General features: G+C 37.1%; 3 protein-coding genes across 3 annotated transcripts; 1 reads left to right on the plus strand and 2 right to left on the minus strand.

Moving 5' to 3' along the window:
• Nucleotides 1–5899: 5899 nt before the first annotated feature.
• On the plus strand, nucleotides 5900–9726 carry LOC121796059 (stachyose synthase-like). The gene is made up of 4 exons (XM_042194773.1): nucleotides 5900–7437; nucleotides 8264–8441; nucleotides 8514–8881; nucleotides 8979–9726. The coding sequence occupies exons 1-4, from the start codon at nucleotides 6019–6021 to the stop codon at nucleotides 9549–9551; spliced, it is 2538 nt and encodes an 845-aa protein (XP_042050707.1). The 5' UTR covers nucleotides 5900–6018; the 3' UTR covers nucleotides 9552–9726.
• Nucleotides 9727–9735: 9 nt separating this feature from the next.
• LOC121796060 (probable enoyl-CoA hydratase 1, peroxisomal) lies at nucleotides 9736–12055 on the minus strand. Its single transcript, XM_042194774.1, has 3 exons — nucleotides 11569–12055; nucleotides 10197–10479; nucleotides 9736–9958 (listed from the first exon to the last, which is right to left on the minus strand). Exons 1-3 carry the CDS (start codon nucleotides 12006–12008, stop codon nucleotides 9854–9856), a joined length of 828 nt encoding a protein of 275 aa, XP_042050708.1. The 5' UTR covers nucleotides 12009–12055; the 3' UTR covers nucleotides 9736–9853.
• Nucleotides 12056–17314: 5259 nt separating this feature from the next.
• LOC121797025 lies at nucleotides 17315–20864 on the minus strand. Its single transcript, XM_042195765.1, has 2 exons — nucleotides 20856–20864; nucleotides 17315–19971 (listed from the first exon to the last, which is right to left on the minus strand). Exon 2 carries the CDS (start codon nucleotides 19964–19966, stop codon nucleotides 17315–17317), a length of 2652 nt encoding a protein of 883 aa, XP_042051699.1. The 5' UTR covers nucleotides 19967–19971; nucleotides 20856–20864.
• Between the last annotated feature and the right edge of the window lie 5813 nt (nucleotides 20865–26677).

Here is a 26677-nt window from a genome sequence, read left to right on the forward strand (position 1 = left end):
CCAAACTCCACGCTATCCCCGACGGGTCCTGGTCCACGTCACGGACCCCGACGCATAACGGGAGTTAAAAGGTCCCGCTGGACCCCGACTCACAACGGGAGTCAAAAGGTCCCCGCTGGACCCCGACTCATAACGGGAGTTAAAAGGTCCTCGCTGGACCCCGACGAATAACGGGATACAAAAGGTCCCCGATGGACCCGTCGGTCCATGGTGTATCCCGTCGTGTAGCATGTCCTGGTGCGTCGTGTCTCTTCAGCTCCCACTGGCTAGTGCACCAGTCAATAACCCTCGGCGGTTACAGTCAAGCCATCTTGACACACATAATGGTTGTTGACTCCATCAATGCCCTGCAGATGGACTTGGCCTATAAATAGGAATGCATCCATTGCATTCTAGACACAACATACTCAAGCATTTTGCATACACGCTCTCTCCCTGTCTGCATAAACTTCCCGTCGAAGCTCTGCCCCGGCCTCACTCCCGTTCGCCGGAGCTCTGCTGCTAGCGGTGTTGCTACTTCAGAGACGAAGCCATTTTATCTTTGGGGACGACACGCCAAACCGTGAGCACTATCGGGGCGTATCTCGTCTTGCGGAAAGAGGACTCCTCGACTCGGCTTACCGCTTTCCACAATCCTTTCCGTGTATTTTTGTTCGATATTTTTCGTGTAATTTCCTTTATTTTCCATTGTAATTTCGTCCGGCAAGACTTGTATCTCATTCCACAACAGCCGTCTCTACATCGACACTGGAGGCGGGGGAGGGAGGATTGCTTCGAGGTTCAGATGGAGGACTTCTGCGTGCCTTCTGTGCTCCGATAGCCGCATCATCGAGCTTTGAGGCGGAGCTGTTGGCTCTGATTCGAGGTTTCGAGATGGCTATGGAGCTTTCGACACACATTTGGATTGAGCTTGATTCAGCGGCTCTGGTTACCTTGTTGTCATCTGGACAGCTTAGCGCTGCGGATCTTAGACATCACATGGCTTTGATCCGGAGTATGACTTCTCAGCAGCATGTTCAGTTCTCACACATCTACAGTAAAGGGAACCAGGCTGCCGACTTCCTTGCAGGTAGGGGGTTCAGAAACCTGCCATTACTTACTATGATCCAATCTCTGCGCCTCGGTATCTGAAGGCGCTGGTTAGGATGGACCAGCTGGGATATCCTAACTTCCGTTTCCGACGTAGAGATTTGGGTTGACCTCGCTCTCATGATTGTTAGATTTTTTGTATTTTCGTCTCTTCCTTTTGTTTATTTAGTCCTTCCTTTTCCTCTTGATAGCTTGGAGGATCCCAGCTTGTAGGACATCTGATTTTGCATGTTCATGTTCTTGTCTTTGGATCCTAGTCACTTTTGGGCTAAGATCATGTTTTGGGAACATTATATTTTGAGCTTATTCACAGGTAGGGGGTCTGCCTAAACCCCGGCCCACAAAGGGCGTTTTTTATATAAAAAAAAGACTTTTGATACTCACTTTTTTATTAATATTTTCATTTTTAACTTATCTTTAGAACGGTGAGGTTGGTGGTCGGCCAACTCTATATAGAATTAGGGTGTTCCATGTGCTGGAGTATTTCTCAAGTTCGTATATTGATGTATATGTATTATAAAAATGTATAGAAAATATTTTTCTAGATATAAATGGACCTTTAAACACTTACTAGAAAAAGATTGCAAATATGTATTAACTAGACACTGACTCTCATTCAAAGTAGTATTATTAAGTTGATGTCATACCTAAATAAATGTGGGTATATAGTCCCATTTTGTCGATGTTGATAAAGCTGTTTGTTATGCTTATTAGTTTGACGGCATATTTTGTTATATTATGGTTATTAGTTTGCCGACAATCGGCATAGTTTGTTATACTATGGTTATTAGTAGTTTGGTCTGTGCAAATTAATTCAGTATATCCAAAGCCAAGATATTAATCAGAGAGATTTGATATGTTGAGCTACATTTTGTGAGCAACACTTCGAAACCTCTTCCATCTAGTCACCTCATCAAATCTCATTAATTAGATGTATATATAATTAAAATAAATAAAAACTTATTTTTTTATTATCCTAATATAGTTGAATTATTTTAAAAAGTAATCCATATATTTAATTTTTCTTGTTTTTCTCCTTCTCTCATATTTTATTTGCTCTCGTATTATATTTTCTCTCGACTTATTTAAATTAACTATATATATTTTTTCTTACTATTTCTTCATGTGGAGTACTTTATTTTCTCTTAAATTATGTTCTTTCTCTACAGTATAATTTTTTCAAAATCATAGTATCTAATAAAAAACTTCTCATCATAATGAAATGGAAAGAGTATAATATTTAAGATAGTGATTGAACCTCTCACTCAAATATAGTTATAAATAAATAAAAAAAATTATACATAATATTTCCTCCGTCTTATTTTAAGTGGAATATTTTTAATTTGGCATGGAGTTTTATATAATGTTGTTTTGTAAATAAAGTAGAGAGAATAGAATAAGAAAAATGAGAAAGAGTAAAAAATAAATGTTTTTATATTTAAAATTCATCATTTAGAATAAAATATTTAAAAAAAGAAAATGTATTGTATTTGGAGGCGTAGAGTTCTTCCAAAATAATTTAAGAGGGAGCGGAAGGCTTGGCTAGTATCCACGTAAGTGACACATGGAAAATTTATTTTCTATAATGGGCTGTGAGACCCGATCATAGAAGTTCTTAGAAATCTGTAGATATCACTATTGGGCAATTAAAAAAAATAAAATAAAATAAAACAGAACAAATCTAACATTGCCTTGTTAACTAGTAGGAGTAAACACTTTAGTCCAGAATTTGCTTTTGCTCCATGTCTAGAAGTGTAGAAAATGGGAAAAAAAATAAGTTAATAGCGGTAGGTAGGAATTAATTAACTGCAATTGTATCGAATTAATAGATTTTTTTAGGATATTGTTACATACTCAATTTCCATATTGATAGTGAAAACTATTGGTGTGGTCTATATAAACTAAATGATCTCTCTCTTAACAGACTAGTCTTTAGGTCTGAGTTTTCATGTTTGGTATGTATCAATTGGTGCTTTTATTAAGAGCTCAAACGACTCTGAGTGGTGGCTAGGAAATGAACTCGCCGTGACCAACGAGTACGTTTGGGGCCGACTCGGAGTGGTGACCCACAGAGTAGTGGCCGGACAGAATCCGACGTGACCAACGAGAACTCAGAGTGGTGGAGTGGTGGCATGACAAAGAACCAACCGAGACCAACAAGGGCGTTGTCCCTTAAATGAGTGTCGAATGTTACGGACTTAATTTCCTCGTCGGTTATAAGAATTACTGGTGTGGTCTATAGACTAAATGAACTCTCTCTCTTAACATACTAGTCTTTTGGGCTAAATTCTCTTATTTGATCATATAAAATAAATTTATTGCACACAACAAATCAATTATACCACTTGACATCTTCTATTCCATTTTTTTGGTAATTTTCAATTCTTGTGTTTTAGTTTTATCTTGTTATCGTTAACTAGGGCTACCAATCTGAACCCTAAATATAGTATTAAAATAATAAATTTCATAGTAGAACACAAGAATGCACATATAGATTATCTGACCAGTAAAGCAGGAATTTACTCATTACGTGCATAACTAAATTTTTTGGCTAACATCAGCATTGGTCTATTTTCGAATTAAAACTTGAAAACTTCAGCTTTTAATATAATCCTGGGACCATACTGCATTAAATTAATTTGTGATCATATATATTATTATTTAACTATTAATATCAATTTTCCGGAATTCAGACCGACCAAATGGCAAATGCACAAAGGGCAAATTAGTCAGTTTAATTGATTAGTGACAAAAGCGATATAACTAACCACAACGGCTAAACCGCGTTGCAGTTTCTTACGCCGACCAAATTATCCTCTAGCCCAATCGGTGCGTGCCAAGTGTTGATAAAGGGGCCCCACCTGAATATACCACTGGAATCATATAACTGTTTTTTGAGGTGTCCAATATTTCTTGGATTTCCAAAATGCTTTATGATCTTAATCCCAAAAGTGTGCTACTTTCATAGAGAAAAATCTCTTTCACTTTAATAACTACTCTCCTAGGAATAGGATGACACACATTCTTTTTCTTGTCAGAATTTCATTTGCCAAAATTCGAGTGGCATACAAATTAAAGATATAAATATATGAATTTCACCGTAGAATAGTTAGACGAAGTACTCCCTCCGTTCCATAGTAATGGGGGCAAAACTTTTCGGCACGAAGATTAAGAAAAATTATGTTAGGTGAGTTAAGTAAATAGAGAATAAAGTGGAAAATGAAAAAGGTAGAGAGATGAAGAGAGAAAAAAGTAAGAGAGAGTAAAGTAGGTGTGGAAAAATGTGTTGACTTTTACTAAAAAGGGAAATGACTCTATTACTATGGAACGGACGGAAATGGAAAAACGCCCCTATTACTATGGAACGGAGGGAGTATGTTGCTAAAAGAACCGATATTGTAACTAAGCAGTGCATTTAGTGTTTAACAAACTATATTTACTCCTTCCATCCCATTCCAAGTATATTTTTTTAGATGTCACATTCTAAATGACACATTTCTAAAAATGGAACATCACTATATCTACATTTCTCCTCTTTTTTGCTTTATTATCTCAACTTAACTTACAAAATAACACTACATAAAATTTTTTGACCGAAAAAATGCTCTATTTAGAATGAGACGGGCGAAGTATTATTTTAAGGACGATGAGATTAATACAAAGCTATTTGCAACCTATATAGTGGAACAACATGATTGTTTAGAGTATGTATATACTTCCCCCCGTCTTATCAAAGATGACTAATTTTTCTCTTTGGTTTGTCCCAACCAAGATGACCAATTACAAAAAATAGAATTTTTTTTATCTCTACTTCATTTCTCAATCTCTTTCTTTATTTTGTCTACTTAACACAAAAAATAAAGTTGCATAAAATCTTAAGCCGTCCAACGAAATGGTCATATCCTTGGGACGGAGGGAGTACGAAGTATTGGCGTAGCCTAAAAAGTGTTTGGAGTGTTAGTGAAAGATCAAACGTTAGAATGCTTATGTTTGGAGCAGACAAATCTATATTTCATGCTTCCATACCAAAATCAAACACTCACCTTTTAGATTGACAAGTTGTGCTTTATCACTAGGCTATTGTAGTTTATAAGAAGATCTCAATATATTATTGGCCTTTGTTTTAAGGTACAATTGTACCCATTACTCCCATATAGATTTGTCAATGCTTATTCTAAATCAATCATCAATTATATACTTCTACTACTTAATAGTCTCTATGTCTATTATTTATATTCTCAATTTAATTCGACACGAATTTTAAAAACTTATTTGATTTTGTGAAAAAAATGGAAAATGAGTTAGTGGAATATAAACTCACTTTTATATATCGTTTTATAATAGAGTTTGAGAATAATTATTTAATTGAATGGTAAGATCCAACTTACCTTAAATTAAAAAAAAAAGTAAACAAGACTTAAAATTGATTGCAGACACCCAAAATAACAAAATGAGAAAATATTTCATGGAGAGAGGGAAGTAACCGATTCATACTAGAACTCCACCAGCCCAAGCAAGAGCTAAGAAACAAAATCTATATTCATTTTATAAAAACAATCCTACTCTGCAGATTCATGGAAGTATCAAACATAAATATTTGTATTGAAAATAAAAGAAACTCATAAATCAACGACTACAATTTATTTTCAATATTAATTAAATCCGATCATAGATAGGCCCATGTCACCATCTATTATCATCACTATTGATCAAATTTCATCAAACACTCTAGAATCACACTCACCCAATTTTGCCTATAAATAATCCAACAAACCAACCTCTTCTCTCCATCAATTTCCACAATATTTCATCAAATCATTCATCTCTCTTACTTACAGTGAATTTTTCACTTCCAAGAATCTTTCCCCTTTTTTAAAAACTCAATAGCAACATTCCCTTTACCTTTTTTTTTTCAATCATAGCTAAATCATGTCACCACCTAACATGATTTTTGAAAAAATTTCAAGCTATTTCCGAAGAGGAAAACCTGAACCATGCAGATTCTCCCCGTCTCCAGACAGGGCAATCTCCGTAGATGGAGTTCCACTCCTCTCTGAAGTCCCACAAAACATAACTCTTTCGAGTCTCTCTTCAGTTTATCGCTATCCCAACTTCGACGATCGTCTCCCACCTGAAAACATCCTTAAATCAGTCGAATCCAACGTCGAAAACGGCGCCTTCATAGGCCTCTCTGTCGAGGAGCCCCTCGACAGAGTCCTCTGCTCCATCGGCAAATTCAAGAACCGGAAATTCCTAAGCCTTTTCCGGTTCAAGACATGGTGGTCCACCATGTGGACCGGTTCGAGCTCTTCAGAGCTCCAAATGGAGACGCAGCTCATCATCTTACAAGTTGAGGAACTCAACTCCTATGTGTTGATCCTCCCTCTTATCGAGGGAGGATTCCGGTCGGCCATCCATTCTGGGACGGATGGCCAGGCCGTCCTCTGCGTGGAGAGCGGGTCCACGCAGGTGAAGGCGAAAGCTTTCGCCTCATGCGCCTACCTCCACGTTGGGGACAACCCGTACGACCTCATGAGGGAGGCGATGGCGGCGGTTCGAGTCCACTTAGGTACGTTTAGGTTGTTGGAGGAGAAACAATTGCCTAAGATTATAGACTGTTTCGGGTGGTGTACGTGGGACGCGTTCTATCTGACCGTGGAGCCGGTCGGGGTGTGGAACGGGGTCAAGAGCCTCGCAGAGAATGGGGTCCCTGTGAGGTTCTTGATCATCGACGACGGATGGCAGAGCATCAACATGGATCACGAGGATCCCCTGCGCGACTCCAAGGACCTGACGGGCCTTGGGTCGCAGATGCTTTGCAAACTTTATCGTTTTAAAGAAAACGATAAGTTTGCAAAGTATTGGACAGGGGCGCTGACAGGTCCCAACGCGCCCATGTTCGACCAAGAGGAGCACGACCGGATGTTTAAAGAGATGGTTGAACTGGCCGAGAAGAAAAAGGCCCTCGAGGAGGCAGGGGAGGATGGTTCTGGCCTCCCAGAGGCCAGAATCATCGAGTATCTAGAGGCGCCGGAGGGAGTCGAATCGGGTGGTTTGAAGGCTTTGATTGGGGATTTGAGAAGGGAGTTTCCTAATTTGGATGATGTTTATGTGTGGCATGCTCTTTGTGGGGCCTGGGGTGGGGTTAGGCCTGGGACCACTCATTTAAATAGCAAGGTGACATCAGCAAAGGCGGGCGTGAAGACCATGTTTGACCTGGCTGTTGTGATGATCGAGAAGGGCGGGATCGGGCTCGTTGACCCGAACAAGGCGGATGATTTTTACGAGGCGATGCACTCCTACCTGGCCGATGCTGGCGTTACCGGTGTGAAAGTCGACGTGATTCATGTAAGTGCCGATGTTTTTCTTTTATATATGTACGAAATCATGCTTATTTAGGGCCGTAAACGAGTCAAGCTGTGCCTAGCGATAGACTCTTTTATAGCCCTAGCAATTGTCATAACTCATAAGTACATCAATTGTGTAAGCTTTTTTTTGAGAGATTCTACTTAATTTTGCATCACGAAATTGAGATGGTGAAGTATTATGATTTAGATTGCATCACTAGAATATTTCAAATGTTTAGGATCATTTAGTATTATCACCACCATCATCATCGATATATATATTACTAATAGGGGAATAAAAAGTCTATAAGCCAGCAGTGTGTTACAGCTTAAAGAGATCTCAGCAGCCTACAATTGTGAAGTGCAGAGTAAAAATATCTGGTAAGCTTGATACCATATAATATTTAATTATAATATTTTTGTATCACTGTATGATCACAAATATTCATTTGATTTTTTGCTATTATTGGCACCAAAACTGAAATTTTATTTTTTATTTTGGAACAATATTTTTATTGCCTTCCACCAAACTTTCAAAGACACAATCTCATGTTTACTACTCTCTCTATCACACTAATAATCACACTAATAATGTCAATGGGGAATTTTTCATGTAAGAATCAATTTTAAAAAGAAGTTCTTCTCCAAGAATACATATTTCCCAAGTTAAACTTTATTTCATAGATGTTAGTTGACAATATTTTTCTCACTAAATCCTATATTTTGAATCATATTTCCGTCTCGTATTTCATTTCATTAACACAAGTAACATGCACGTTGATGAAATTGGTTTCGATTCTTTTCTAAAAGTTTGTGTTCGTGATTAGACGTTGGAGTATGTGAGTGAAGACCATGGTGGACGAGTGAAGCTAGCCAAGGCATACTATGATGGCCTAACCAAATCTCTAAGAAAAAATTTCAATGGGACAGGCCTAATTGCTAGCATGGAGCAATGCAACGACTTCTTCTTCTTGGCCACAAACCAAATATCCATGGCTCGAGTTGGTAAATATCTTGTCTTTAAACATTCAGAGTAGATGGTGGTTCAATATTTAGTTAACCGGCTTGACTTTACAGGCGATGACTTTTGGTTCGAGGACCCTAATGGCGACCCGATGGGAGTGTATTGGCTCCAAGGTGTCCATATGGTACATTGTAGCTACAACAGCTTGTGGCAAGGTCAGTTTGTTCGACCTGATTGGGATATGTTCCAATCAGATCATATTTGTGCAGAGTTCCATGCGGCCTCCCGTGCCATCTGTGGTGGCCCGGTCTATGTCAGTGATAAAGTCGGCCGCCATGACTTGGATCTCCTTAGGAAGCTAGTTTTGCCTGATGGGACCATACTAAGATGCCAGCATTATGCACTTCCAACTAGGGATTGCCTCTTTGAGAACCCTCTCTTTGATGGCAAAACCCTGCTTAAATTGTGGAATCTAAACAAGGTGTGATCATGCTTTTATACTTTTTTTTCTCTCTCTGTTTTTAGTAAAATTTCTGGCTTTGTCACTGAACTGTCGTATTTTATTATTACTAATGTAGTTTGGAGGGGTGATTGGAGTGTTCAACTGCCAGGGAGCTGGATGGTACCCTGAGGAGCATAGGTGCAGGGCTTACCCAGAGTGCTACAAGACGATGTCGGGTTATCTCTCCCCAAACGACGTGGAGTGGGAGCAGGAAGACTGTACTATTGATTACAGAAAGAATGGAATGTTTGTTGTTTATCTACACAAGGCTGGGAATCTTCATCTAATGAAGGCCAGTGAGAAACTGGAGATCACTCTAGAGCCATCATTGTTTGAGATTGCGATGATTGCACCTGTTTTAGAGTCGGATGGTGAGATCAAGTTTGCTGGAGTTGGACTCGAGAACATGTTGAACAGTGGTGGAGCGATTGAGCTTGTGAAGCAGAAAATCGAGGCGAAGAACATAGTTTGTTTGGTGAAGATTAAGGGAGCAGGGAGGTTCTTGGCCTATTCAAGTGTGAAGCCTGAGAAAGTTGTGTTGGATGGTGAGATTGTTGAATTTGAATGGAGGAATGATGGAGTTTTGAAGTTTGAAGTGCCATGGAATGGTGGAGATGTGAAAGATGTTCAAATCTTGATTACCAAATAAGTTGTGATTTACAATTTTCTTGTTAATATATTTGGTTATCTTGTTTGTTCTTTTGATTTTTTTGTTGTATTATATGAACATTTTTTTGTTTTTATGGATGTTTTCTGTTTGCAAACAGGTGACAATTGACTGCTGTATTTTAGTATGCAAGTAAATGTATGATGAATCTGGAAAATCATAGCAATTTTAATTCATGAAGTTAATTTGCACAAGATGATTATATAAGCAAAGTGTCATAACCTTACAACAAATACACAATGCATAGTTTTCTTTGAACAAGAACTGAAGAAAAGAAAAAGAAATTACAGTTTTGAAGGAGGTTTATTTGAGCTTCGACTTGCTATGAATTCCTGCATTTTCTTGAACTGCTCCTTGGTCATTCCTGCATAATATGCATGACCCCTTTCCTGCAAGGGATAGAGACGAACTTTGAATTAACATTCCGAATTCGACTACACCCATATTCAATTTGCAGATTTTGTTATCCCGATCCTAGACTCTTTTTGTCTCACATTTAGGATGAACACACCCATATTCGCCCCCACATTTTGTCACCCCAATTATAGGCCATTCAATATTTTACTTATCAAGTAACAGAAAATCAATAGTTAAGTTTATTAGCAAAGGGGAAAGGGCTTATTTTACCTTCTCCAAAGCAAGTCCATGATCAAGATCTAGTTTGAATCCATCATTTATGACTGCTTTGTACATCTGCACAAGGTCCCAATCATTCCTGATCATGGCTTCAGCAATCTGTCGAGCTTTCTTCAAAAGCTCACGTCCCTCAACTACATGATTAACCAAACCCCACCTTTCAGCTTGCTCAGCCGTTACAGGCGCTGCAGTGAAGGAGACTTCCCGAGCTCGACTGGGTCCAATTATGCGCGAAAGCTTCTGAGATAGACCCCAAGAAGGAAATATTCCAAACCTGCCAAATCAGGAACACATTGAGGCATGCCTAGAATGAGTATTGATCCCGAAGAACTCAAACCAATCTGTCATAAAATATGTACATATATAACCATGGCAACCGGTAACAACTGATCCCGAAAAATTAAAATAAGATTAATAAAAAGCAGTTGCATTATTTCTTGTGAAAACGATGATATATATGAAACTGATGAATCAAATAGTTATGCAAGTATACCAATTCCTTTGAAGAAATTATCCTTCACTAAAATTTGTCATTAAATCCAAAGAAATAGTGATCTCAGTAAATAGAGCTACATATGACAATCAACAAACTTAACAAAGTTCAAACTATTATTCAATCCTAACATGACGAGACAAAATTCAAGCCCTAGTGTTTACATCTATCAGTAAATCAAGCTCAAACCTCTTGACCAGTATTTGATCACAGCATGAAGAGACTAAAATTCCAACCTTGTGTTTAGCTCTCAATCGAGAAGAACTCATTCTTGAATCATATTTTAAGTCATCCTATCTAAAGTTTGTCTAATCCATCTAAATCGAGATGAACGCATTCTTGAATCATAATTTAAGTCATCCTCATTCCTAAATAAAGCTCATCTAATCCATCTAAATCAACAGTCATCCCATACAATCAAGCTGAAGAAGAAAATCAACAACATTACAATCCTCAAACATTAGATGATCCATTGATTATCGCATAAAGGAGCTGAAACTCAAGCCTCGCAATCGAGATTTACTCGTTCCAGAATCACACAGAATTCATTCATCCTCACAAAATTTATCATATAATCCAAAGGGCAATAGTGATCTGATCTCACTCAAGGTCTAAATGCAAATTAACAAAACACTAACAAGCTCGATTGCTAAATCATAGTACAATTAATTATGAGTTCTTCAATCCATGCCTATTGTTTACCTTAAACAGCTAATCAAATTCGAACCCCAAATTAATTCAATCACATCCATATGAACATTAGCAATCGAGAATCACGCAATATGCACATCTACAAAACCCGAATAAACCCCCAAGTCAAACACTAAAAAAAAACCTAACAAATCAAAAAAAAGGGGAAAAAAATCAAACCTAGCATGAGTATCCATGAACTTCGCTTCCTTGGACGCCACCAGCAAATCACAAGCCAGCGCAATCTCAAAACCCGCCGTCACCGCAAAACCGTTAATCGCTCCGATTATCGGCTTCTTACACAGCTCCATTTGCACAACCGGATCGACATCCACATCCTTCACATCCCCCTTGAACACGTCCTCCGCCGCCGTCAGATCGACGCCGGAGCAGAACGCCCGACCCGACCCCGAGAGGATGATGACCCGGACCGAATCGTCCGAGGCCAAGCTCCTGATCGCGCGGCCCATGTCTTCGATCATAGGGCGGGTGAGTGAGTTGAGGGCCTTGGGGCGGTTGATGAGCACGAAAGCGACGCCGCTCGGCTCGCGGTGGACGAAAATCAGCTTATCCGGCGGCGGCGAAGGGATCTCCATTGGTGCTGAGTTGGATTTGTGCATGATTGAGTTGGATATATATAATTACGGTATGTATAGTTGTTGAAATGCGTGTCAAACATAGCCTTATCGGCGTCGTGACGGATAATATGAATATCAGTACTTGTTTTTAACAGTGCGAAAATTGTATAGTGATGATATGTGCAATAAACACTACTACTAGTACTCCATTATTCTAACAAATCGTAGTATATTCTTTTTTTTAAATGAGTCATTTTATTTTTATTAAAATATACTATTACCTACGTCCTACTCTAACTAGCACATTTTCCTTTTAGGATGTTCCGTTCTAAATGACACATTTCTAAAAATGGAAACATCACGCTCTCTCTACCTTTTCCCTCTCTCTTACTTTATTATCTCAATTTAATTCATAAAATAACACTACATAAAATCTCACACCAAAACAGAAATGCTCCATTTGATTAAATTAATTTTTTATTTACACTTTTCTTATTTTGAGCCCTCTCACCTAACTCTTGTATATTAATTTCTTAAATTTTATCTATAAAAGAAATGTCATTATTATTACTATAAAACATTTTAGCCATCACATCAAATAAAATAATTTCAGAAAATTTGAATTAAGAAGCAATTAAATATATAAATTTAATAACTATTTTAATATTAGCATATACTCCAGTTAAGGAATTATTTATAAAATTACCATAAATACTTGTCTGACATATTAATTTTTAAATGAGTAAAGGCCAAAATTGATCCTGAACATTTGCTCATTTTACGAATTTGGTCTTATACTCTATCTTTTGAATTTTTGCATCCTGACCATTTCAACTCGGATCACAATGGGTCATACACTAACAATTTCGTCAATTTTTAAACGATTTTAACCTGATTTTGACCGATTTTGATGGTTTTAACAGTCTCATTCGGGTTAAAATCGTTTAAAAATCGGTCAAAATTGGGTTTAAAACGTTTAAAAATTGACGGAATTGTTAGTGTAGGACCAATTGTGATCCGAGTTGAAATGTTCAGAATGCAAAAATTCAAAAGATAAAGTATATGACCAAAATCATAAAATGGACTTATGTTCAGGACCAGTTTTGGCCTTTACTCTTTTTAAATTAATCGCAAACACTTGTTTAACATATATTTTTTAAAATATTACTCTTCCATTCTAGAGTAGATGACCCTTTTCTGCAACGTCACCAAATTTATGCACTTGTATTTAAAGAGTTTAAGTAGTTAAAAAAATTTGTTGTGTTTTAAAGTAAGAAAGATACATAAAATAAGGTATAAATGAGTATTGAGTGTTTTATAGTACTATGAGAGAAAAATAAAAGTAAAAGAGTGAAAAAGCAGTTGTAGTTTTAATTATAGATAAGAGTTCATCTTTTATGGAACGATAAAAAAGAAAAATAGATATTCCATCCCTCTGTTCTTTTATACTTAGTCATTTTTCTATTTTTGCAAGTTGTCTCATAGTTCAGTCATTACTATATATGGTATTGATTTTTCTCACTCTTACCTTATTCACTTTCTATTTTATTCTCCCTATTTTTTTCTCACTCTTTTTTTATATATTTACTTAACACACTAAACATCCATTTTTTAAATTCTGTGTCAAAAAGTTTTACCTCAACTATGAGGGAATGGAGGGAGTACATAGCATCCTTATGCACCCATTTCATATGTTAGGTGTAGCTGGTGTATTCGGCGGCTCCCTCAGTTGAGGTTAGGGGTGGATAGGTACGATATACCTTACCGAAACCATCATACCGTATACCTTACCAAAATTTTTGGTATACTGAAATTCGGTATACCTTATTTTCGGTATGACAAATTTCAATATCGATACCATACCTTATTTTCAGTATGTCATATCTAAATTCGGTATACCGTACTTTTGCGGTATACCAGAGTTTTACGGTATATCGGACTACAATACGACATACCAAAATATCATTATTTTGTAAATAATTCTAAATACAAACACAAATGAAAATAAAATTTCAAAAATACTTAGAAAACATGAAATTTAATCAAACTCAAACATACTCAATAAAAAACTGCAACAATTAAACTCCACGCAATCACATAACGTTCAACGATATTTGTTTGGAACTAATTTAACTAAAATCTTATATTTGTTTGAAACTAATTGATTACACCTCCAATTAATTATACAACTACAATTCATTACACCTCCGGAGGCATGCACAAGACACAACTGCTAATTCTGATCACAGCGAAAGGAGTGTTGTAAAGTTTAGTCTAATACATATCGTTTAAACGCATGGACAATTTAGTATATTAAGGGGTTGTTCGGTTGGGGTTAAACATATAATGTGTTTGGTTCAGGAGATTGAATTACACAATTCAATCTTAGATGGATAATTGATGCACTATTTATTAGCACTAAAAATACCTGCAAGCATACAGGGTAGAACTAGTATAGCTAAAGGTCAGTACCGGAATATCGAACACAAGGAATAAGATTGCAACTGGCTATCATATACTAAGCGTCATATACTATCTAGAGACATGGAGCTTTGGGTTTTAGTAAGATTAAACTAGAGAAAAAATATATAAAAAAACGTATAAAAACAAAATAATACAAAGCAGGCTAAAGAAAGTAGAGTTTTAGGATCCAACTACTACGACCTAGTGATGATTAATCTCACAGAACCTTTACCTTTATGTGTCTCCAGGATTATTAGGAAAGTCGCGATTTTCAGATAAGCCCTCTCTCGAGTGCACTTATCCAAGAGATTAGACTCTAACTATCAAAGTCTCCTTCCAATAGATTAGATTCTAACTCCTTAAGTTCCTAAGACTCAAGCCCTCACAAAGGGTCCCCTCTCTCGAGTGCAGATAAACCTATGTGTTGTACTCGTTCCTTTTACCACGTAAAACTAGCTATCTCTCGATTAATCTAGTTAGACGGACATAGTTCTAAAGTTGGCCAGACAAAAGAACAATAAAAGCACAAGAACAAGCAAAACAATCACAAGAGCTAGAAAAAGGTTCAATTCAATAAATCAAAACATATTCATAATAGTTTTCGCCAAAAAAACTACAAATGATGTTTAACTACTCATAGACAAGTAGTAAAAACAAAAATAAAAGTATAAGACATGAAAGAAATTGATAAAACCCAAGGTTGAATCTTCAATCTTCAGTCTTCTCTTGCCTGGATCTGCAGAGCTCCGCTCCAATGGAAGATGGATGAATTTAAGGGTGGAATATGGAATGGAAGAAGTGTAGAGAGTGAGAAGGATTGGAGGCTCTGAGATTCGAATGGTTGGTGGGGTACTAAGTTTGATGTAGTGAAATTGATCACTTTGCTATAATTGGGTTTAGTCACTTTTTAGCCAAATATTTCCTCATCTTACCAAAGAGCCTTACATTACAACCTCTAGTAAAGACCTTTCGGATCCTAAATCTGTAGTCACAACACAGTAGAGGAGAGTCTAGACTTCGAGCAAGCTTATGGTAAGCTATACATTTTTGATTGATTTGAGAGGTCCATTTTATACACATACACTTTGAGAGTGAGAGAAAGAAGAAAAAATTTTATCACACTATATACTTCCGGTGAGGGCAAATTGACAAAGTGGAATACGTGCTAGTAGCTTGAAGCAATGTTCATTTTGGTGTACTAGTTTGCGAAGTTATTGATACATGATGATTCTGTTTTCTTTTACTGAGGCAGTGATGACAATCCAACAGAGAAAACACTTATTTGTCCTCAAATAAAAAGTAGAAAACATAGAATGTGAACTCGTGTAAGCATGTTGGATTGTCATCACTGCCTCAGTAAAAGAAAACAGAATCATCATGTATCAATAACTTCGCAAACTAGTACACCAAAATGAACATTGCTTCAAGCTACTAGCACGTATTCCACTTTGTCAATTTGCCCTCACCGGAAGTATATAGTGTGATAAAAATTTTTCTTCTTTCTCTCACTCTCAAAGTGTATGTGTATAAAATGGACCTCTCAAATCAATCAAAAATGTATAGCTTACCATAAGCTTGCTCGAAGTCTAGACTCTTCTCTACTGTGTTGTGACTACAGATTTAGGATCCGAAAGGTCTTTACTAGAGGTTGTAATGTAAGGCTCTTTGGTAAGGTGAGGAAATATTTGGCTAAAAAGTGACTAAACCCAATTATAGCAAAGTGATCAATTTCACTACATCAAACTTAGTACCCCACCAACCATTCGAATCTCAGTAAATTCTAGACTTTGTCAAGATTTCTTCTCACTTCCCAATTCCTTTAATTTTTTTTTCTTTTCAAGATCTTTTTTTTTTGTGCATCATTTCCTTTTTTTCTTATGCCCAACCAATTATTTCATTCAAACAAAGATGTCTATGCACTTTTCACAAGTAAACGTGCTACTTTTCTTTCTACCTTATCTCTCCAACTCTTTTCACAAAATATAAACTAAAATTCACCAAGAGTGTATGGATATTCCCTTTTATTTAGCTTCCAAAGAAAAAGGCTATAAAGGCTCAAAGTGGCTAGCTAGGGAAAAATATTATGAATAAGGTCATAAATTTGGATATCAAAAGTAGCTAAGAAGGATGGCCTAACGTCCTCTCCTATTCCTATAATCACTATGTAGACTCAAGAAGACCGCGAGCAAGTTCTAGAAACATATAACATAGTTGATGAAAAATCACACATTTTTGGAAAAAGATATTGGCTCAATTCTCACATGGTATTTTTCGGCAAATGACAAAGCAACGAGCAATTCACTCTAGGCAAATCACAAGAAGGAAATACGAGTTACTTAGCTAAATCAACAAGTTTTCACAAACATTTTACGCAAGTTCTCATCATAGGCAATTCATCCAACAAACCTACTTAATTTATCTCCAAATGTCTCCAACTTCCCATTCAATTTCACCCAAGGGAGTATACAAAAACTAACAACACAAACTAACAAAGCGCACACAAGGAAAACTTCCCTAATCAACATATCAATTACGGTACCATCAAATAAAGAGAGAGAGAGGTAAAAGAAGGAATCCACTGGACACCCCCCCAAACTTATTCCAAGCAAAGCTGGGATAAGTTTGAAAGATAGTGGATCTCTCATGTACCTTCACTGCCGAGGAAGAGGCGCCACTGGCCACGAGCATTGATGTCGTTTTTCACCCATCAAAGCCTATTTCCATGTTCCACTCAAAACACAAAGAAAACACAAAAACACACCAAAACGAGAACAAAACAAAAACACACCAAAACACACAAAAATAAAAAATTTACCTACTAGGGGTTGCCTCCCCCATAGCGCAACTGTTTAACGTCATTTGCCCGACGATCTTCAAGCTTTCACTTAATGATCCAATCTCACTCGGATAATGTCATCGGGACCCTTCTTCGCTTTAGCGGCCAAGTAGAGCTTGTGTAGACGCTTCTTCCACCAAGTGGGCTTCACATCGGCCCCAACAACACCTTCTTTAGGTATTCCAATTTCCACTTTGGCAACCTTCATCTTTTTACCCCCCAATCCATGTTCATCTTCAAACATCCATTCAGGCATAAATATTTCCTCCAAAGGATTCTCAACCTCATCATCCCTAGCCCTCACATGTGCCGCTTGTATCATCTTGCACTCTTCAACTTTTAAGGGCACCTCTTCCACTCTCTTGGACTCTTCCACTTCATGACGTTTCATCTTGTCCAACAAGAAGAGAATGACCGTCTTGTTTCCATGCCTAAGGGTGAGTTCTCCCTTAGTGACGTCAATTAGAGCTTTTCCAGTTGCTAGGAATGGTCTTCCAAGGATGAGAGGGACATTTGGATCCTCCTTCATGTCCAAAACAACAAAATCCACGGGGAAGATAAAATCATTCACCCTTACTAATACATTCTCAAGGAGTCCATTCGGGTATTTGACGGATTTATCCGCCATTTGAAGGGTAAATGTAGTTGGCTTCAAGACACCAAATTTCAACTTTCGGAAGAAGCTTAAAGGCATGAGATTTATGCTTGCCCCTAAGTCACACAAGGCCTTAGTTTGCCTATCATTCCCGATCACACAAGAAATGTTAAAGCTCCCCGGATCTTTCATCTTTGCCGGCATCTTTTCTTGGATGATTGCACTACAATTCTCGGTCAAGTTTACGGTTTCATAATCAACCAACCTCTTCTTCTTGGATACAATTTCTTTCAAAAACTTGAGGTAGCCGGGCATTTGTTGGAGAGCCTCAATAAGAGGAATATTGAGGTGCACTCTCTTGAAGATTTCAAGGAACTTAACAAGCTTCTCGTCCAACTTCTTCTTTTGCACCACTTGAGGAAAAGGAATTTTAACCTCTTTCGGCGTGGGGGAAACAATTGCCTCGAGTTGAACCTCAGATTGTATAAGAGGCGATTCCACCTCAATCTCTTCTTCTTCTTTCTCGTCGGGTACTTCCTTAGCTTCCATTTCGGGCATAAGAGGACTCTCATAGCTTGTCCCACTCCTTAAGTAGATTGTCTTGCAATCCTTGGGGTTCACATTTGGCTGTCCTGGAGACTGCCCTGGCTTATGCTGACTGCTCACAGCTTGAGCAATCTGACTCATCTGCGTCTCTATGCCCTTCATATGTACTGCCATGCTGTGGACATCATTCTCAACCTTCTCCAGCCTTTGATTGGTATGCTCCATGTTCTTGTGTGACTGTAACATGAATGCACTCAGTATATCTTCTGTACTTTTCTTCTGCGGCTCAGTGATCATCCCTTGGGAAATTGTGAACCCCGGTGGTGGCTGGAGGGAATTGTTGGGGTTCCCATACGACAGATTAGGATGCGCCTTGTTCCCAAAATGATTGTAACCCCCACCCACTAGAGTGGGGCGGGAGTTGTTATAGTAGTTGTTGCCCCCTTGGTGTATGTAGTTAACATCCTCTACACCCACTTTCTGCTCCTGTATAGCCGGTCCCATCCCCATGAGATGTATCTTCTTGTGGAGGAGCTCCATATGTTTATACATGTTGTCCATATGGCTGCTCTCTGCGGCAGAGGCTACCCTGTGTATGTTGCTCCTCTCGTTGTTCCAGCCTTCATCATTAGAGGTCACTCTCTCAATCACCTCCATGGCCACTGCTTCTCCCTTCTTTAGCAATGACCCCCCTGCGCTCAAGTTCAGTTCGCGCTTTGCTTCAGGCAGACACCCCCTATAGGATGCTAGGACTTGATGCGTCGGATTCAGCCCATGATTGGGGCACCTCTTCATCAGCCCCTTGAATCTTTCCCAAGCTCCTCGGATACTCTCTTGGGGAGTCATCTCAAACGAAATGATTTCTGACTGCCTCTTCAATGCCTCACTCGGTGGGTAGTATTTTTCTAAGAACTTCTCAACCATGGCCTCCCACGTGCGAATGGAGTTGGGCTCCATACTGTCCAGCCAATCCTTGGCATCATCCTCCAGAGAAAAAGGGAACACCCTTAATCTGATCTGTTCATCTGTGACTCCATTTATCTTCGTTGTGTTGCAGATCTGGATGAATTTAGTGAGATGCTTGTTAGGATCCTCGGTGGGTCGGCCTTTGAAAGCATTGTTCTCAGCCATCTGAAGTAGTCCTCTTCTGAGTTCAAATGTGTTGGCATTGACATTGTTGCCAACAGTTGGGTTTGCCACCCCATGATAGGCATACATGTTTTGAACAGGTACCACATTCTGCCTTTGATTTAACTGCCTCTGCAAGTCTTCGAGCTGTTGTTGAAGTTGAGCATTCGTTGGAGGAGGCGGTGGTGGAACATTATTCTCGTCTCCGTTCTCCATCAGAATAGGAGAATGTGGCTCAAACTGAATAGGGGAGTGAACTGGTGACGGAGTAGGTGACTGTGATTCTTGAACCGGTGAAGGTGATCGTCTATGGACCGGAGAAGAGACTCGGATCCTTTGATTTAGCCTTCTCAAAGCGTTTCTCCTTCTGTTGGATGCTTCGATCTCAAGATCGATAGGCTCTAAAGGTAGACCCCTAGAGCGTGTGTGCATACAACCTGAAACAAGAAAACTCAATGTGAGAGCTCAAAAATAAAATAAAAATTAAAGCAATAAAGTCTAAACTAGTAATCTCTATCTTTACCACGATATTGAGCTAAATTAACACAAATTGTCCCCGGCAACGGCGCCAAAAACTTGACTCAACTTATTTTAACACAAGAAATTCCCGCAAGTGTACGGGGCTAGTGTAGCACAAAGTAAGCAAGAGTATCGTATCCCACAGAGACAAATTGTGTAAACTCAAGTACCACGAACCGATTTCAACTACTATTTAGACAAAGCAAATGTTTGGTTTTGATATTTAACTATTAAACATAAACAAAGTAAAACAAAAGACAAGAGATAAAGTTCCAAATAAGAGAATGAGGTGGAGCTTTGGATCCGACTACAATACCCACAATGTAAACAACTCAACAACTTTGATTACCCGTTGAAGTCTCTAGGATTAGTAGGACAATCGCTATTCTAGGCTAAGCCCCCTCTCGAGTGCACTCAACCCGTTGATTAACTATTAATATTGAAGTCTCCTTCTAATACTTCACAATTAACTCCTATACACAAAAGATTCAAGCCCTCACTCTAGAATTCCTTCTCTCGAATGCAAATTATCTAGGTGTTGCTCATTCTTTTATCAATCCTAATTAGGTATCTCTCGATTACTCAAAACTAGGTCAATATATCCAATTGTTAGCTAGGCAATTGAATTGAAAGGCACAAGAATGAAGCAAAATAATCACAAGAGCATAGGTAATCAAAAGCTATTGAATTAATCACAAGTGTTCATTGTAGTCCTCACCAAAACTCTACAAATGATTTAGCTACTCATATTCAACTCAAAAACATAAGAATAAACCATAGTCATTGAATAAAACATGAAAACCAATGAAAATACTCCCAAAGGTGGATTGAACGGAAATTCGTCTTCGTCTTCAATCTTGTTGAGGATCGGGACGCCTTTTCTCTCAATTCCACTCTCAAACCTTCAAAAGCTGCTATGGGACGTGTATGATGTGTTTGAGCACGAAAACCTAGGTCCCTTTTTATACTCGGGGCGGAAATAATAGCAATATCCCACACACATCGCCCGGCCGGGCAATTTTAAGTCGCCAAAACGCCCGGTCGGGCGAATTTTCTGGAGTTCGCGACCAAAACGCCCGGTCGGGCGTTTCTCCCTTAAAAATCGCCCGGTCGGGCGTTTTCTCTGGAATCCTCCAAAAGCATTGTCTTCGTCTTCGAAAGGGCTTCGCGTGAGTATCTTGCACGCCCCCATCGGAGTCCGGATGAGAGAGTTATGGCTATTATACGAAAGTCGCGCATTGAAGCGCGCCCGGTCAGGCGATTCTTCCTTCAAGCTCGTTTTCAAGTAATTTTCACCTGTTTTAGCTCCAAACACTCGACAAACTCGTCAAAACACTTATGTAGTGGATAATGGATGTAAACTCAAGTAGTATGCTACAAAAACACTGAAATGTTCACGTTAAACATTCAAAATACTTGCTAAACCACGAGTTTATCAATAATCATTTGATAATTAGTCATAGCTAACCCTCTATAACTAAAATAATCTCATAACTATTAATTAGATTATATCTTTGTACTATTTTATCTAGAAAACCAAACACTGTTTAGTGCTTTAATTGGCTGAAAATAAACTTAATAAATAGATGTAATAGCAATGTTTTAAAAACCGGACCGGACCGGCCGGTTCGACCGGTCGGACCGCGAATCGGTAGGTAGTCCGGTCCGGTTCACCCCTTTAAACCGCCACTACATTGAACCGCCGTGAACCGGTGGAACCGGCCGGTCGGACCGGTTGGACCGTGAACCGGAAACCGGTTTTCTATTTTTTTTCAAAATTTTTTAAAATTTGTTATTGGTAGAGGTTGAACTCATGACCTCTCTTCTAGTTAAGAAGACCTCTACCACTCCACCACATGGGCTCATTGAACAATTTGAACATTAAATCTTTCTATACATTAACCATTAATTTTATCTACAAAAACTAATAATTCATTTTAATGATGCTCTACTTCCCACCTGTATTATTATTAGTACCATATAAGATTCATTATTTACTATAAATAAATTTTTTATATTACATACTTAATTTATATACCCTAGCTATTGACATCAATGAATAATCTTATCTAAACTAATTAATAAGTACTTAATTAGTATTTAATTATATATTATTTTACGAAATAAATTTTCTTAAATTAATATAAACATTATCTATTTTAATACATGAAATATTAAATTTTTTATCTAGACTAACTAATATTAAATATATATATCTGAATATATTTACTAAATTTTAATATTATTTATATTTATACATCACTAATTATCTATAAGGTTTAATGTTTTATGATATATTATTAATTGTAAATCATTTACTAAATTTAATATATTTTTTTATATATTTGTAACAGTAAAACGGTTAGACCGGTGGTTCGACCGGTTGGACCAGTTGAACCGTGAATCAGTAACATCGACGGTTCGCTTGCCGGTCTGGTTTTTAAAACATTGTGTAATAGAGTGTAGGCAAACACAATTACAGGACAAAACTGCATTTTTAAAAAAGAGACAAATCTATCTAATTAATACTAGAGTTAATATGATAAATCTTGCCATCATTATTTTTCCAACTACATATACAAACTTTCAATTTTTTTACTATGATTTAATCTCACGAGTTAACTTGGGCGATACCATAGCTCGCAATCACCCTGGAGACGTCGCCTTCATGTGTCGCTTTACTATTTTTATAAAACTCAATTTGAATAAGGATCACACTTTTTGTTTATTAGTCAAAGGATCACATTCACAGTCACACAACTTTTTTCAATCACACAGTTTCTCAACTAAAAAAACGTTTAGTAGATTCATTTTTCGTCAAAATCTTCACAAATTTGAGATAATAAAATATAAAGAGCTTTGATTCGACAATCCCTACATTATTCACTGTGTCTGATCTCACGAGTTCTGATGGAGTACGTACTAAACAAGCCCAACAGCAGATCAGCCTAAAGCCCAAGAAAGAGTATCAGTTCGGCATGACTAAAGAGTATCAGAGTTCAGTTCGGCACGACCAAAGAGTTCGGCCCCAGCCTGCAGCTCGGTAAAAGCCAACCAATCAAACTCTGCTCTCAGGTCGGCATCAAGCTCTACTCTCAGATCGGCAAAAGCTGCTCGGCAATAATTCAGCAGTTCGGTCTCAGTATTCGACCGAACTAGGAGATAGTGGACTCATGCAGGATTTCCACCTCCACTACACCCACGATCTATTTAGTGGTGTCAATCAGTCTTTAACTCATGCAGGATAGTGGACCCATGCAAGATCGCCACGATCTCCACGACATCCACTGCCTAGTAAATAGTGCTGCATGCCACGATCTTGGTTCAATGTATAAATAGAACCTAGATCAGATAGATAAGGTTAGGTTCTAAGAAGCTCTCTAGAGAGAAAAGATCAAATAGCAAGTCTGTATTGTAAGCTGTAAGAAAACAGATCAAGCAATACAACTCTGCCCTCTTTTCTTCCCGTGGACGTAGATTTACCTCAGTAAATCGAACCACGTAAAATCTCTGTATCGTGATCTGCATTTTCCTGCATTCATCACCATCAGAAATTCGCGGATTCATCAAGTTCAATTCTCACACGTGGGTGACTACAACTCCGTTCCCAGAGCTATCAGCAGTACCACACTTCATTTTTGGTTGAGTTATAAGAAATGTAGTATAGCAATTAGCAGGCACAAATATAACAAATGAAACGCATCTCGTGTTAGTATTTAATTAAGATTCAGCATGTTGTTGAAATTTCTGAATCGCCATTGTTTACCATTTAAATCAAATAGTGCCTGCCCATCTCTAGCAAATAAAATAATACTAGTAGGATAAATGTTGGCCAAAAAATAAACATAATTTCAAATTTTTAATAACTCACAAATATTAACGGGCCAAATATGAGTAGGTCCGCCGCGCATAAGTCGCATTGCTATAACAGAATTAGCAGCATCGGTAGGATGGAAAGGAAAGGATCCCAGAAAACGTATTTTGATCGATCTTCACAAACTTTCGAGGTGGGCCCACATGGAATTAGGCCTCCAAATCTGCCCGCACTATGGCAACATGCCGAATTTGAATTCTCAAATCCTATCAAAATACTAATAAATTATCAACTATTGTATTAAAAATTCAAAATTCATAATGTGAAGAGATGTATGTATTTGGGATAATATCGTGGACGATGTGGTAGACATGTGCATAAATAAGTTTGGATCCATCAAGATTAATTGCGTTGAGTTGTTGCACAAGACTCCTTAATTGGGCAAGTTGATTGGGGAGAGCAACACATTGATTTTCTGCAGATGGATTGATGTCTCTCTCCCAATTGGCCCCACATTTCCCACTATTATTTTTCTTGCACCCATGCTCTTAAGTCGCTGAAAATAAATAAATCAATTATTGTAACCTCACTTCAAAGTCTCGTATTTTCATAAATTTGAGCTTCACCCAAAAATGTTTTTGTTTCCAACTTCTTTGTATAGTGTAAACGTTAATATCATACTACTATTTACATATAAGTGAGAGTTATTACATTATTACTCTAAATATTGTACAAACTTCTAATTTTGATCTGGACCGTTAGATAATATCAACTGATGACAAAATAACAGCAACGGAAAATGTCAACACAACATTAAACATTGACATTTTTTGTTGCTATTATTTTATCATCTGTTAACATTTTCTAACTATCCAGATCATAGTTTGGAGTTTGTACAATATTTAGAGTTTGCATTTGATTATATTCTATACATCATGTGTATTATATTTTTTACACAAATACTATCCACTCTTTTAAACCTATTTTTCCCTATACACTAAATTGATAATTAATTAGCATTAATTTGTTGTATGTATATTTATATAATGAAAAAATGTACTAATATACGTCGAAATAGAAGATGAAACACTTTTTTGGAACAGAAAATAAATGTTACCATAAGTTGAGTTCTGAATCTTGAAATCATGGCTGCCACAAATGATTCAGGTGAAACGAGGATTGCATAATTAAAACGTTCTAAATATTTAAGATAGTGGACTGAGGGAAATTTTCAATCTAATGTTTTCCCATATTGGCCAATAGTATCAAGAAACGTTAAAAAAAATTAATTTTTTCCCACGAACTTTTAACTTAGCTAATAATATTATGAACTTTATCCGTGGTTATTATTTCCCACCAGTAACGAATTCCGGCTACATTAAAATAACATAGATTTTTAATTCATATAATTATAGTTCGGCCCAGCCTATGTGTGTATGACTAGTGATGGGGCTTAAGCCCGTACTAAAGTAAAATAAATAAAATTGTACTATAATCCTATTAGTTGAATTTTCAATATTTTGTTTAATTAAAAGAGTGAACTACGTAAATAGTACCTGATCTTTCACTTTCGCACATAAATGGTACCTGATCTTTATTTTATATTATTTTTGGTACCCCATGACAAAAATAACTCTGAGTACCAAACATGTGATTTTTTTGTTATGGATATTTAAATTAATTATTTAAAGTAATTAAATCAATTGAATATTTTTATTAAATTATTTTATACTCATTTTAGGGTTGAAACACCTAACTAAAAATATTCAAGACTATACTGATTAGTTATTAATTTAATATAAATAATAAAAATAATTGTTATTATTATATAATATTATATGATTCATAATATATATAATTATATATTAATTACTACTAGTTTTTATATTATAACAATAATATTATTATAATAAAAAAATATAATTATAATTATATTTAAGTATATTTGAATGATATTAACAAATAAACTAATTATTAATTTATAACATTAAAATAATAATATTAATATTGATTATTAATAATAGTATAAAAAGTGAGGAGAATGAAAGAAGATATTATAATATTACTTTTGGTACTAGTTTTGTTTATGTCTAAAATATCCTCCATGACACAAATGATAAAATATATTTGTTTAAAGTGCATTTTTGGGTGAAAATCTTATCAGGTATTAAAAACGTGATTAATAGGTACCAAAAACGATATAAAATAAAGATCAGGTAACATTTATGTGCGAAAGTGAAAGATCAGGTATCATTTACATAGTTCGTTGTAATTAAAATACTGTTCAAAAGTCCATATTATAACAACAAAATAGTAAATGACAATTATTATTTCAAAATTCTAGATTAAAATTTTAGAATATATAGTCCTACCAAAATAAATACTCCATGTGTCCAGTCTGGTCCTATAAGGATAGTAGCGCAAACTTACAAAGATTTGGCCGGTGTGATTTAAGATTCCGCCGCCACCGGAAGCATAGTTTACACCTTGTAAACTCGCAGCTCCATTTGTAGATGGCGCCAAATATGGAGGAGTGAAGCCACTGACACCTATTTCCTGTCCTGTTTAATTGCATTCCAAAACTAAGCATTTTGCACTAATAAAATGAGGAGTTCGAAGATGTCCGAAAACTTGCCTAAAATGTCGACTATGGTTCTGCTATTGGTGAATCTGCCAGTGGGCTTGCCGAAATCAATCCCATTTGGGGCAAAATCTGCTTTGGAGAGAGAAGCAATGTAGTTGTTGTTGCCAGCATCCACTAGTGAATCTCCAAAGATGAAATTTGCTGCTATTGGAGAAGATGAGCTTAA

The sequence above is a fragment of the Salvia splendens genome, chromosome 3, assembly GCF_004379255.2.
Source record: "Salvia splendens isolate huo1 chromosome 3, SspV2, whole genome shotgun sequence".
In the NCBI taxonomy this organism is placed as follows: Eukaryota; Viridiplantae; Streptophyta; class Magnoliopsida; order Lamiales; family Lamiaceae; genus Salvia; species Salvia splendens.

What these genes read in the sequence shown, in the direction of transcription:
- LOC121797025 (XM_042195765.1), bottom strand. Translation starts at nt 19,966, where the DNA reads ATGCACACACGCTCTAGGGGTCTACCTTTAGAGCCTATCGATCTTGAG.
- LOC121796060 (XM_042194774.1), bottom strand. Translation starts at nt 12,008, where the DNA reads ATGCACAAATCCAACTCAGCACCAATGGAGATCCCTTCGCCGCCGCCG. An exon ending in TTCATGGATACTCATGCTAG is followed by an intron (nt 10,480 to 11,568) that starts GTTTGATTTTTT and finishes CTGATTTGGCAG; the next exon opens with GTTTGGAATATTTCCTTCTT. An exon ending in ATGGACTTGCTTTGGAGAAG is followed by an intron (nt 9,959 to 10,196) that starts GTAAAATAAGCC and finishes TATCCCTTGCAG; the next exon opens with GAAAGGGGTCATGCATATTA.
- LOC121796059 (XM_042194773.1), top strand. Translation starts at nt 6,019, where the DNA reads ATGTCACCACCTAACATGATTTTTGAAAAAATTTCAAGCTATTTCCGA. An exon ending in AATATCCATGGCTCGAGTTG is followed by an intron (nt 8,442 to 8,513) that starts GTAAATATCTTG and finishes TTGACTTTACAG; the next exon opens with GCGATGACTTTTGGTTCGAG. An exon ending in AATTGTGGAATCTAAACAAG is followed by an intron (nt 8,882 to 8,978) that starts GTGTGATCATGC and finishes TTACTAATGTAG; the next exon opens with TTTGGAGGGGTGATTGGAGT.